The 14,054-nt window shown below is 45.8% G+C and overlaps 1 protein-coding gene across 4 annotated transcripts in view; it reads left to right on the top strand.

Annotated features, from left to right (window-relative positions):
* Nucleotides 1–14,054, top strand: part of Nup214 (nucleoporin 214) — an 85,779-nt gene that overhangs the window by 30,724 nt on the left and 41,001 nt on the right. For all 4 annotated transcript variants that reach the window (XM_036183845.1, XM_036183846.1, XM_036183844.1 and 1 more), the window contains exons 18-24: nt 86–189; nt 3,160–3,342; nt 3,986–4,059; nt 4,154–4,237; nt 10,073–10,336; nt 10,673–10,834; nt 13,293–13,392. In XM_036183845.1, the coding sequence (XP_036039738.1) occupies nt 86–189; nt 3,160–3,342; nt 3,986–4,059; nt 4,154–4,237; nt 10,073–10,336; nt 10,673–10,834; nt 13,293–13,392 (971 nt within the window). The remainder of the gene's footprint in view (nt 1–85; nt 190–3,159; nt 3,343–3,985; nt 4,060–4,153; nt 4,238–10,072; nt 10,337–10,672; nt 10,835–13,292; nt 13,393–14,054) is intronic.

The following is a 14,054-nucleotide window of genomic DNA, read 5'->3' as shown; positions in this document are numbered from 1 at the left end:
TTCAAAATTATTTTTACTACTTTACTGCATCTTCCCCCCAGCTACCAGAAAAATGAGTCATTTGCCTTTTAATTTTTTCTGGTAGGAAATCCGCCGCCTTCATCAGTATGTGAAATTTGCTGTTCAGGATGTGAATGATGTTTTAGACCTAGAGTGGGACCGGCATCTGGAGCAGAAGAGAAGACAGAGGTGAGTGGGCTGTGTCGTGGCCACTGCCTTCTGTGGGAGCCCAGGGAAAAATCTGACAGGTGCGCTTCCTCCTGGTGACTCAGTCCATTCCTGAAAGTTCACCACACACTACAGCATTAAATGATGGTCGTAGTGATTTATATGAACCAGTGCATATCACATCATCTTAGAACGGTAAGAATATGGGTTTCATTAGGACTGAGGATGCAGCTCATTGATGAAGCAGTTGATTTGTTCTGTGTGTGTGTGTGTGTGTGTGTGTGTGTGTGTGTGTGTGTGTGTGTGTGTTTGTGTATACATGTTCAGTCCCTAACGTCACAGAACAACCCAAGCATCAAGAAGGTACATAAAATACTGTGCAGTAAGGGGGAGACAGAGGCAGGTGGATCTCTTGTGAATTCAAGGCCAGCCTGGTCTACAGAGTGAATTCTAGGACAGCCAGGGCTACAAAATCCTATGTTGTAAAACAAGCAAGCAAACAAACAAACAAAATACTTTGTAATCACTGAATAGCATGTTCTCAGATTACATGAAATGCTTTTAATCTTGTATCAAATGTATGAAATAATTGAAAAGCATTTCAGATGACTTCAGTGGGAAGGTACAAATGTAGGAAAGAGGGAGCAGATCTGTGGGTAGATTCACATATAGTCACAATGTTTGATTAAGAGAATTCTTCTTGGGGCTGGAGAGGATGGCTTAGTGGCTAAGAGTGCTGGCTGCTCTTCCAGAGGACCTGGGTTCAGTTTCCAGCGCCCACGCTGGGTACCTTATCGCTTGCTGCCTGTAACTCCAGTTTCAAGGGGTCTGACCTTTTTCTTCCTTTCACAAGCTCTGTATGTCCATGGTACTCAGATACATCCTGGTGCATGCCCGCACGTGCACACATGCACACGTACGTGCACACGGTCAACCTTAGAAAACAGAAATCCCCTTGTATATTTGTCAGTCTTCCAAGTTGTCCTCTTGAGAAAATATTTCTCAAAAAAAGAATTTTTTTTTTCTTTTTTGTTTGTTTTGTACTGCTGTGTGTGAAAAGGTCTCATCTTTTATTGTCCTGGATGGCCTGGAACACTTGGCCTTCCTCCTGCCTCGGTCTTCAAGGGCTAGGGTTGTATGCATGAGCACATTTGGCTTTGAGAAAAAAAAATTTTAATTAGTGTGACTAGTTAAAAGGATTTGACAAGGGGGCTGGACAGATGGCTCAGCGGTTAAGAGCACTGGCTGCTTTTCCAGAGGTCCTGAGTTCAATTCCCAGCACCCACATGGTGGCTCACAAGCATCTGTGATGAGATCTGGCGCCCTCTTCTGGTGTGCAGGTGTACATGCCTGCAGAACACTATATCTATAATAAATCTTAAAGAGAGAAGAGGTGAAGATACAAAAGAGCATGCAGCCTTTGTTTCCTGCCCCTGTCTGGTTTGTGCTTCTGTTCTGTGGAAAAGATAGACTGTGGCGTGCTGAGAGCAAGGAAGAACTCACAAGAAGTGGAGAATGTCAGCCCTTGAAAATGTTAGATTTTGACACACTTAATTAGTGATTAGCCCTGTATGGAAACGAAAACTGAGTGTTTTGTTAGAAAGGTATGGATGGGATCATGGAGCTTTTTCTTACGACAGTGGGTATCTTGTCGGGGACAGAAGTAGTGTGTGTGTAGGTTAGTAAGGAGAAGTAAATAAATGTCAACATGCTGGCTGGAGCGGGCTGAAAAGCCCAACCAAAGGACTCTCAGCTTGGAGCAGAGGGGTGGGGGTGGCAGGCTGAGTTCTCCCCCACTGCCCAGGGAGGTTTTGTGGACTGGAGCCCATGCACACACAGGTGTTTGGGTCCATTGAGATGTCATAGCTCACTACCCTAGTGATGACACAGGTGTCTACTCTCCTTTCCAGCCGTGTTCCTCTTTGCTTAATAAGTAGGCTTTCCAGCAGGCGGTGGTGGCACACGCCTTTAATCCCAGCACTCGGGAGACAGAGACAGGTGGGTCTCTGTGAGTTCAAGGCCAGCCTGGTCTACAGAGCAAGATCCAGGACAGCCAAGAAAGACTACACAGAGAAACCCTGTCTGAGAAAGTAATCAAACAACAACAACAGACTGGCTTTCCTGCACACACTAACAGGAGCCAGCTTCCTCTCCCAGTGCACTGCCTACTCACTGCACACTCAGTTCCCTCTCTGCAGAGTTCAAGTTCTGGGCATGGTTTCTGTTTCTTGGCACGTCTCTATTTTCAGCCCTTCTCTTCAGCTTACATTATACCAACCAGAATCACTCACTTGGCTGGCTGCCTTGCTCTTCGAGGTGGCTCTGAGAAAAGGAGACAGAACTAGAAGTTTCTGTTGTACCCCAGCAGCTTTCATTCTCCGTCAGTTCTGTGGTGATAGATGGACAGAAGATAGACAATAGCAAACAAACCAGGTGGTCACATAGGACTGCCAGGTTTGTTTCAGGTCTATATTTTCCCCTCATGTTAATAAATAGAAATATTTTAACCAGTGGTTAAAGGTTTATAATGAAGGTCTCTCTGGCCTTAGATCTGCCATCCAGCAGCACCCACACATCTGTTTAATTCTCTGGGGGAAATGATCGGCCAGCTCACAGCACCTGTACTGTCTCCATCAGCAGTCTAAGCGATGACAGGCTCCCACATGCTTCCAGTGAGACTGTTTTGTTTCCTGAGTGAGTGTAACTTCCATACAGAAAACCTTGGCTCTCAATGGACAGCTGCAGGGTTTGCCCGTGTGGTTGGTTCCTGTCTTCCGCCCACTGCCGTCTTCCCCAGTAACTCCAGCTTTGCCCAGTTTGTACTATGGTCTGCTACAGGCCCCTCATACTTACTTTCTTTGTATTTTCTTGATTTTTCTTGTCTGAGGGTGGTTTTCCATTTTATTATTTTCCCTGTTAGAATTGCAGCCCCGTGTGTTGTGGGGAAGAAAGGAGCCATTTGTGATCTATTCTATTCCTTATTGCCACCAGGCGCCTGCTTGTGCCAGAACGAGAGACACTTTTTAACACACTAGCCAACAACCGAGAAATCATCAACCAGCAGAGGAAGAGGTTGAATCACCTGGTGGACAGTCTACAGCAGCTCCGTCTCTATAACCAGACATCCCCGTGGAACCTGCCCTCAACGCTTTCAACTCAAAGCAGCACTCACAGGTGTGCAAGTGACTGCTGGTGTGGGGGGGAGGTGCTTAGAGAGTACATGAGCATGTGAGGCATGTGCTTAAACAGTGTTGCAGCCTGTCGGCTCTGCTGTCCTGGTCAGGTTCTGCAACCCCTCTGACCTTTGGTTCCTCTGCTTAAAGTAAAGGTGACAGTGCTTGCCTTCAGGGTGTGTGTAGGCTTAAGTCTGTAATGCATGGAGTGCTGTGCCTGATGAAGTAGGTTCTTAACAGGCCACAGCAGTTTCCATAGGAACACCGAGGCAGTTTTCTAGCCAATAGCTAATAGGGTTATATTTTCTAACTTCCTTCAGAAGCCCAGATTTGCCATTCTGCTCTAGTGTGGAGCTGTGAAGATCCTTGCAGTTAGCCAGTTTACTTTGAACTTCCCCTGTCAGTGTTGTGTTTCTGCTTTAGGCGTGTGTAATTTCGTTGTCCTTTCTGCTAAGGCACCATATTAGGCTTAGTGCGGGAGAATGTAGAGCTGAGGTTGTTAGCTTTCCTCCTGTGTATTGTTGGGCGGCTGTGTCTCTAGTGAATATTCTGTAATATCTTGGGCTTAGATAGTGAGAAGAGTCTATACCACTTAGCCTCAGCCTTCTTGTATTTGGTTTGAATGTAACACTGCCCTGTTTCAGTTTTGACAGTGACCTTGAAAGCCTGCTCAAAACTACTATTGAATCTCACACCAAGCCCTCTCCCAGAGTGCCAGGTAAATGCTCCCTCCCAGCATAGTTTGTGATCTAACCTAGCTTTTTAAAGTAAATCTTAGCATTTATGGGTTGATTTTTTTTTTTTTTCCCCAGCTAAACTGTCCCCTGCGAAACAGGCCCAACTGAGGAACTTCTTGGCCAAAAGGAAGACCCCTCCAGTGAGGTCCACTGCTCCAGGTAAAGAGAAGTGGTCCTGAAATTTTCAGCATTAGCTGTGTAGTGCTAGGCACTGTGGAGGTGGGCTGGTTGCTTCTGGCTTGAATAGAAGATGAAGAAAACATTCTCCAAATCTATCATCAGTCTGAATATGTACTGGGCTAAGAAGCAGTGTACATGTATTTTGGATGAAACAACTCAAGGTGATTCTTGGGGCTTTGATAGCATGCAGTCTCTCAGTTAGATGATTATGATACAGAATGGCTTGGGGTTGGCTGAGTTGGAGCCTAGCCTCAAAGCTTTGATGGGTTCTTAGCAACATTACACTTGAGAAAAGTCTTCTTAAGGAAAAACTATAGGTTAGGCAGTGATGATTTAAGTGCTGGCTAAGGGACTGGTAAGTGACTAGTGAATAAAGGCAGATGACGTCTGCCCAGCCTGAGAACCTGAGTTCAATCTCTGGCACTTCCATAGTGAAAGGAAAGAACTGCCTCTTGCTGTCCTTTGACCTGTTCGTGCATTGTGTGTGGCTCACAAACGTGTGCCTGCACACCACAGCAAGTAAATAATAGGTTTTTTAAAAAGTTGCTGAAGAGCAACAATATAAGAGATGAAAGGTTCTTTTTAAATTTCCTAACTTTTTTTTCTTTCGGTGTTGGGGGTAAAACCTACAACCTAGCACATACCAAGGGTCTCTACCAAAACCATTGAGCATCCTATCCCTTAAGTTTTCCTCTTTTTTTTTTTTGAAGATAGGGTCTCATGCAGCTCAGGCTAGCCGGAAACTCAAGCTGTGTGTTTCATTTTCCAAAGCTAAAATTACATTGTGCCTTTGCCCTGGTGATTTTCAGCACTGTGTATAACCTCCTCCAGCACAGTGTTTTCCAATCTCTGCCATTTTAGTCCTTTCCTCTTGGAACTGCTGCTTACTCCCCCCCCCCTCCACCCCCCCCCCCCCCCCACACACACACAAGGTCTCTCTATGTAGCAGCCCTGGCTGTCCTGGAACTCACTCTGTAGACCAGGCTGGCCCTGGCCTCGAACTCAGAGACCTGCCTGCTTCTGCCTCCTGAGTGCTGAGAGTAAAGGTGTGCTGTTGGAGCTACTTCTTAATTTTTCTGCCTACAGAAGATTTCAATAGACACTCTTCCTTGACCAGCTCTGCTCAGGCCACCATTTTTAGGGGTAAGAAAATGTAAGCACACATGAGCATGTCGAGCACACAGTTTTCAGTCACTGTCTTACTCCCTTGAGACAGAGTCTCTGAACTGGAGCAAGGCAGCCCCATTGATCCTCCCGTCCTTGCCTCTCTTCTAGTGACAGGGTTACAGGTCCCCACTGCATGCCTGCTCTTTAGACGGGTGCATCTGGGTCCTCATGTGTACACAGCATGTACTGTTGGCCACTGAGCCATCTCCTTAGCTCCATCAGGCCACCCTTTCTGTTGTAGCTCCTCACATTCTAAGGCTTCCCCAAACTGTCCCACTGCACCTTCCAGGTCTGTGGTACTTAGTTAGGATTTTTGTTTCTGTGGGAAAAAAAAAAAAAAGACAACCAAAATCAACTTGGAAAGGAGAGGGTTGATTTCATCTTTGAGCTTGTGGTTTATCATCTGGGGAAGTCAGGACAGGGACTCAAGGTAGGACTCTGGAGGAGGAGCTGCTGCAGAGGCCATGGAGGAGTGCTGCTTCCTGGCTTGCTCCTCGTGCCTTGCCCAACCTGCTTTTCTACAGCACCTGGTACCGTCAGCAGGTGGGTGGCAATGCTCGCAGCCAGCTGGACCCTCTCATATCAACCATCCACCAAGAAAATGTCCCACAGACTTGCCTGTAGGCCAGTCCCAAGGAGGCATTTTTTCAGTTGTGATTCCTTCTTCACTTATAATTCTAGCTTAATGCCAAGTTGACAGAAAAAACAAAAAACCAACCAGACAGGTGCCAATGCCTGTTAGCTGCAGCTAACACCACCATAATCAAACTCCTCAGGACCCTTCCCACTCTGTTGTTGTACTCTTTGGCCATGTGCCTGACCCTGACTGTAGACCACATCATGTGTTAGAAAGCCATCACACATTTACCCGGTCTTGTTAGCCCTGGTTGTTGTCGGGAGGTTCTGTAACAGATCACTCAGATCTGATGGAATCTTTATGGTTGAGTCCTTGGATGTGAGGTTTACGTAATTGTTTGCTTATTAAGCAAATGTGATTGCCCACCTTGATTCCAGGTAGTGACAAATAAGGTAACAAGATCTGACCACTCAAAATGTGAATAAAGAGCATAAACATCAGTGAAGCGGTACAGTATACTTGTAGAATTATAATAGCACAGGCTAGGGAGGATAACCCAGGTTATGGAAACTTTGTTTTGAAGATGTAGTCCAGACTGGCTTTCAGGAGCTCTGTGTAGTGGAGGATGAACTTATGAACTCTGTCTCTACCTCCTAAATGCTAGGATTCCAGACATTGCCACCACCCAGAGTTCACATAAACTTGTTTGGTTTTTTTGTTGTTGCTGTTTTTGTTTTTTTTTTTGGTTTTTTCTGAGACAAGGTTTCTCTGTGTAGCCCTGGCTGTCCTAGAACTAGCTCTGTAGACCAGGCTGGCCTCAAACTCAGATCCGAATACTGGGATTAAAGATGTACACCACTGTCCAGCTACATATAAATTTTATTAAATTTTAAAATTGTAATGTAATACACAAAAAGGTGCACGAAACAAAAATGAATGTAATGTCTACTAAAGTTGAGAAACAGAACATAGGGGCTGGAGTGATTGCTCAGCAGTTAAGAGCATTGACTGGTCTTCTGGAGGATCTGGGTTCAATTTCCAGCACCCACATGACAGCTCACAATTGTAACTCTAGTTCCAGGGGGTCTGTCACCCTCACACAGACATACAAGCAGGCAAAAATTCCAGTGCAGCTAAATAAATATTAAGTTTTTCTTTGAGAGACAGAGAGACACCAAGAACTTGCCAGCTTTTGAAGAGACAGCTCAGTAAGAAAGCCTGCTCTATGGGCATGCAGCCCTGAGTTCACATCCTCAGCATCCAGCATTACGGGATGGAGGCAGGCTAATCCCTAGATGTCACTGACTAACTAGCCTAACCAGAGTAGCAAATTGTGACTCAGTAATAAGGAAGAACTTGGCAGTGGAAATGTCCTCTTCCAGTTTCTGCATACCTCTCTTGCACTTACCACCTTCTTCTTAAAGAATATGTTATGTGGGAGTTTGTCAAAGTTATATCTTTGCATGTATCTTTTAAATCTTATCTACTTTATGTTTGTGTCATTTTTAATGTATTATTTTGAAAAAAGAAAGAAACCTCTAAGAATCTAGTCACTGAGCACCCATTACCTTTCACCTATGTGGGATGATCCATGTTGTAACACCGGTTTGACTTCTCTTTCTTTACTGTGGGAAAAATGTGCTCCTGTAGCCATTCCGTCTTCCAATTTCAAGGCAGTGTTCAGAAAATTACCAAAGTACTCAGTATTTATAAAATAAGCTTTCTGGTGGGTGATTTTGCCGAGCGGTAGGTTCCTGTGAGCTTCTGAGCACATTGAATGTAGACCAGAGTAAGCTGTGATGTTTGGCAGCCTCTGTGGATTGGGTGCCCTTCTGACTTGTTTCTTCAGCTTAGAGTGGCTTTGTCCAGCGTGACCCTGTTGTAGCTAAAGGAGCATCCATCTGTTTACCAGTCAGTATCTCCCACAGCTACGTCCGTCCGGGTCGTCCCGTGTCCCCCCCCCCCCCTCCCCCGCGCGCTCTGTACACTACAGTAGAATTGTTGTTAGGACTGTTGTGGTACTGAGGATCCAACCCAGACTGCACATGTTAGATAAGTGTTTTCGACTGAGCCCACGACCAACCCTGTTCCCTTTTTTGTTTTTCCTGAACTGTCTAGTGAGAAGACGGTAAAAGGGCTCCATGAGGGCTTTGTGTTAGTTTCCTCTGTGCTGCAACAAACCACCGCAGACTTAGTGCTCCTAATAGCATCTGCTGCTGGGCACGTGCAGGCAAGGCAGGCACTGTGGGGCCCAACTGGGTCCTCTGCTAGGACAGAGACTGGACCCAGGCTGTTGGCTGAGCTGCTCTGGGGGAACTGTGGTAAAGATACACTGTCAAGTACTTTGGGGTCACAGTCCCTTGGAGCTGCAGGATGAGGTCCTTGTCCTCTCTGTTGGTGTCCTTAGAATTTACGAATACAGCTTTAATTTCATGGTCACTCTGATCATATACATATATATGTCTTGACAAGGTAACACTGTTAAATGTAACAAAAACCAGAAAAACAACGACTCTGCCTATTGCACAGATAAATTAATTCAGCTGGCTTCCCCAGGGCCCCGCTGAACAATTTGCGGTCAGAAACGGAAGACACGGGCTACACTCTTGTTTGTTTGTTTCTTTCGGTGTTTGGAGACAGGGTTTCTCTGTGTAGTTTTGTTTCTGTCCTGGAACTCACTCTGTAGACCAGGCTGGCCTTGAACTCACAAAGATCCACCTGGCTCTGTCTCCTGAGTGCTGGGATTAAAGACGTGCGCCACCAACGCCTGGTGGGTCTACATTCTTGATATTGAAAAATAACAATATCAAGTTGTTGATAGAAAATAAACTAAGATTCTGGGTCCATATAGATGGAGTTTCTAAGTGGCCCACCATGAAGTTGTTTGCCTCAGAATACTTGATAACAGCATGGTCCAGCTTGTAAAGGCTGCTGCCTGTTGAGTACCTGAAATGTGCATTTGAGAAATAGAACTTTCTGTGTCTTTACACTTGATTTATTTATATTATTTATTATTTATGTACTTATTTATTTACTTACTTACTTACTTACTTACTTACTTACTTGAGACTGGGTCTACATAGTTCTGGCTGACCTAGAACTGGACAAACCATATTGGCCTTGATCTCACAGAGATCCACTGCCTCTACCTCCCGAGTGCTGGGATTACAGGTGTCTGCCACCACACCAGCACACACAGCTGTACTTAACTACTTTAAATAGCCATAGTGTCTAGTGGGCAGCAGAGCCCTGGTGTGTGGCCCTGGTTTTTAGTTGCATCTGTTATGTCACACTTAGGCCGAGATATTAAGATCTTGTAGCATGATTTGCCTACAGGACGGACAAACAATAATGGAAGAATGCTGCTTTGAATACCTTGGCAAGGAAAGGAGACTAAGCATTTTGTTTTTCCAGTGCACAGTAATAACATTCATTTGGAAGTTCTAAGTAGAAGGTGGCATAAGACCTGACCCCACAATATAAAAAAGGAAGAGTAGAGAAGGCCAGAGTTAAATTCCATGTTGAGAGTCACTGGGCTCATTTAGATGTGTTTGAGACACTCAGGCCATTTCCACTCCGACAGCCTATTGTGGTTATTCTGAGATTGCTGTTGGAAAGTAGCCGGGATGCATGAGTGTTCAGCCCTGCCCTGTGAGCTGGCCTGTCACCAGTTTTTCTGCTGTGAGAGTTCTACCAGCATTGATAGTTAGGCTGTCCGTGGCCTGGCAGCTTAGCTTCAGAAGCCCCCTTTGAGCAAAGGCCCCAGACCATCATATTCACATTCATCGAAGTATAAATAATGAAAATGGCCGGACGTTGGTGGCACACGCCTTTAATGCCAGCACTTGGGAGGCAGAGGCAGGTGGATCTCTGTGAGTTCGAGACCAGCCTGGTTTACCAAGAGAGATCCAGGAAAGGCACAAAGCTACACAGAGAAACCCTGTCTCCAAAAAAAAAAAAGAAAGAAAGAAAGAAAGAAAATGCTTTACAAGTTGGATGTGTCTCTTAGAGAAGTGACACAGCTTTGGGTTAGCTTTGTCTAATGTTATCTTCATGTGGGCCTTCTGTAGCCAGCTTGTCTCGGTCGGCCTTCCTGTCTCAGAGGTACTATGAAGACTTAGATGAAGCCAGCTCCACATCATCCATCTCTCAGCCTCTGGAGGGAGAAGATGCCCGGTCACCCTGCAAAGAGGAGGAGGCTGTGGTTCAGGTCCATCGGCATGCCCCTGTGGTCCGCACACCTTCTGTCCAACCCAGTCTCCTGCCCCAGGCGATGCCTTTTGCTAAGCCTCACCTGATTCACAGTTCTTCATCTGCTGTAATGAGCTCTTCAAGTAAGTCGGCAGTTAAAACTGCGCCCATGGACACTGTGCCTGTCGAGTTGCAGTCCACGGCGCAGTACTCACTGAGGCCATCTGCATTGTGCGCTTGCTCACTGCCGCAGGGCGGGGGTGGGGCTGTATGCCAGTGTTTCCAGCAAAGACACAGTGCTGGAACTAGCAAAACCATTATAAGATTGCAGCTCCGTATCACTCTGAGTGAGCTCTTGTAGTGCTGAAGAACTTTTAATTTTAGCATCTTTCCTACAACCTAATAGGATTTACCGTTTAAGTTTTCTGTGTTCCTTTCACTGACCCCAGTTTTCTGATAATTTTTCTTTTCACCTGCAGTCTCTACATCAGCCAGCAAAATTATTCCTCAAGGAGCCGACAGCACAATGCTGGCAACCAAAACGGTTAAGCATGGTGCACCAGGTCCTTCCCACCCCGTCGCAGCTCCCCAGGCAGCAGCTGCTGCAGCCCTGAGACGGCAGATGGCCAACCAGGCACCAGGTAAAGACTACAGCCCCATTCCTAGGAGAGTAGCTGAGCTGTCCAGGCGTGGGGTTTGGGGTGGGAGACAGCTGTCTCTCTTGCTGCTCCTCAGAATAGAAGGCTAACTCGATGGCCTCCATCCCTGTGAGGAGAGCTCCCAGGAGGCAGAGACTAGATCTCAGGTTTTTTGTGCTTTGAAGAGGAGGTATTAGGTGTGACACCTTTAGTTTCATGGGAAATTGATGGGTTTTGATGCTGATAATTCCTACTTTTGATTGGTGATCTCTGCTTTGGTCTTGGAAATTAAACCATCTAACATCATTAGAACAATATTTTAAGGATCCCATCCACTGGGAAGGTAGCTGTAGTGTGCCTGCTTGTGTTCTAGCTGTGAGAGAGTCAGCAGAGAAAGTTACCCAGGCCGTACATGCTGGAGCTCAGCCTTCACAGATGCCCTGTCTGTGCCGATGTTACCACGGTCTCTAGTTAGGGCTTACCTCGCTCAGCAGGACTTAACAGGCTCGGGCTAGTCATCACTGCTTGTCAGCTTGGCAGGCCAGTGGCTCTCAGTCCAGGCTGTTCTCCTTCCGCCTGGCCCAGACAATCAGCAGGAGTACTGCCTGGGGATGTTAAGGAAGAGTCTTAAAACACAAAGGCCCCCCAAGGAAGGGTCACATTCCCAGTGTGGAGAGTGCCAAACATCTTCACTAAGGAGACTCAAAGAGACTTGGTTTCATACAGCTAAAAAGAATTATGAACCAGACAGTGGTCATACTTCTAACACTAGCACGCAGTAGGCAGATTGTCACGAGTTCACAGCCAGTCTGGGCAGTATGGTGAACTTGGGGTCTGCGTGGGCCACAGAGTGAAGCCCTGTCTCAAAAAAAATAATATAAAATAAAAATAAATAAAGCAGGACTGGAGAGATGACTCAGTGGCTAAGAACACTGGCTTTTCTTCCAGAGGACTTAGTTTTTATTCCCAGCACCCACATGGCGGCTCACAACTGTCTTTAACTCTAAGATCTGACAGCCTCACACAGACATATATGCAGGCAAAACACCAATGAACATAAAATAAAAATATTTCTTTTAAAAGCAAAAAATAAAAACTACTAAGCAGCCATAAGTAAAGTTTAATATAACCTTCTTAAGATAGCTAAAATAAATAATGAAAAGTAAGGACAAGATAACTCTGGAAGGCACATTTAAGCTTTCAGAACACACAGTTCTTTGATGATCCCTTTATTATGTGGACAAACAGGATCTTGTCATTACACTCATGAGGTTCCAAGTCCAGCACATGATTTGGAAAGTTAAGATCTGTCAGGATTTGGGATGGTGTACTCAGCAAGAAATGCTCTGACCTTCACTGTCTCTTGGAGCAAGTTGGGTTTTTTTGTTGTTGTTGTTGTTGTTTTGTTTTGTTTTTTTAAATGTACACAGTGTTCTGCCTGCAGGCCAGAAGATGGTGCCAGATCTCATTACAGATAGTTGTGAGCCACCATGTGGTTGCTGGGAATTGAACTCAGGACCTCTGGAAGAGCAGTCGGTGCTCTTAACCTCTGAGCCATCTCTCCAGCCCAGAGCAAGTTTTTAAGATGAAGGCATTTTCAAATGTTAAGGTGAATTGTGTGTAGTCAGTCAGCATTTTCCCAGCTCTTCTTCTGAAGACAGGAGTGAGAATTACTACACAGCCACAGGCTGCCCGGGTTTGCCCACCAGAGAGCTTTGCTCAGACCTTTCCAGTTGTGAATAACAGAATGTCATTAAGTGTTAAAAATATGATGGAAAACTAAGGCAAAAATAAGTAAAAAGCTGGAGGTGGTGGCACACGTCTTTAATCCCAGCACTAGGGAGGCAGAGGCAGGTGAATCTTTGAGTTCAAGGCCAAACTGGTCTACAGAGTGAGTTCTAAGACAGCCAATAATGAGAAAAAACCAAACTGATAAAGCTGCTGAGATAAAATAAATAAGGTCCATGTCAGATGTGTGTCCCTGTGGTCACTCTGTCTTCCAGGCCCCTGGGTCTCTTCCCTCACTCTTTCCCAGCTCCATTCTCACACTCGCTTACTGTGTCTTCTGCACTTGAACAGCTTTTGTATTTGCACACTTCCACAGAGCCTGCCCCATCCTAAGCCTGTGGGAAAAGGAGGACAGATGGATGAGGGCAGCAGCCCTGACTGAGGGCAATGAATCCTCTGGGTGTGGCCATCCCATTCAAGATGAGCCGGCAGTCTGGCGGGGATCTGGGTTCTGCTGCAGAACGATGGCCAGGGAATAGTTCTTCTATGCCAGTATGTTTTATTAGATGCCATTGATGCCATTGGTAGCACAGGTCAGCCAGGTGTTCTGTTGCCCACACTGCTGAGTAGATTTCCTTTCTAGAAGGTCTGCCCAGGGTCATGTCCTGGGTGTTCATTTCTTTTGATCCTGTACAGGAGCTAATGTGGTTCTCTCTCTTCCCTATCTACATAGCTGTGAGCACTCTCACCGAATCAACTTTGAAGAATGTCCCTCAAGTGGTAAATGTCCAGGAACTGAAGAGTAATCCTGCAACTCCTTCTGTGGTCATGGGGTATGTCCTGGCTCTTCTGTGTGTTCACCCCACAGTTTACTGTCATGGGGACACTTTGTCTGGAGGGAACACTGCTGTCACATGTGACTTTTCTCCCTGCAGCCACAACTAAGTTTTTAGGAAGGTGATTTTTCACCTTACCAGAAATGGGCAGCAGCTCACATTCTGGTCTATGAATATTTTGCTGAGTGCAGAGTTGCATGGGCACCCACTAATCTATAAGTCAGGTATGAAGTTTGCTATATCCATGGTGGTTTTTTGTTTTTTTTTATGTTCTCAGGGTTCCAAAATTGATATTTCAAGTACTAGTGACCAATGTGTAATGATGGTAGTGTGGAGATTGACAGTGCCCTCCCTGACTTCCTCTATCCCAGCACTTGAATTCTTTTCAGTTAACTTGTCTTCTTTAAGAAGGAACAGGGCCGGGCAGTGGTGGCTCACGCCTTTAATCCTAGCACTGGGGAGTCAGAGCCAGGTGCATCTCTGTGAGTTCGAGGCCAGCCTGGTCTACAGAGCAAGATCCAGGACAGGCAGGACAAAACCCTGTCCTGGGAAAAACAAAAAAACAAAAAGAGGAAGAAGAAGGAGCAGTGTTTGAGAAGCAAGCAGCTGTCCTTGCAGAACTTGTGCTTTTCCTCCATGCTAGTGTAGACAAGATTCTT

Source organism: Onychomys torridus, chromosome 4, assembly GCF_903995425.1.
Source record: "Onychomys torridus chromosome 4, mOncTor1.1, whole genome shotgun sequence".
Taxonomy (NCBI): domain Eukaryota; kingdom Metazoa; phylum Chordata; class Mammalia; order Rodentia; family Cricetidae; genus Onychomys; species Onychomys torridus.
This window is presented reverse-complemented; position numbering and strand designations above follow the sequence as displayed.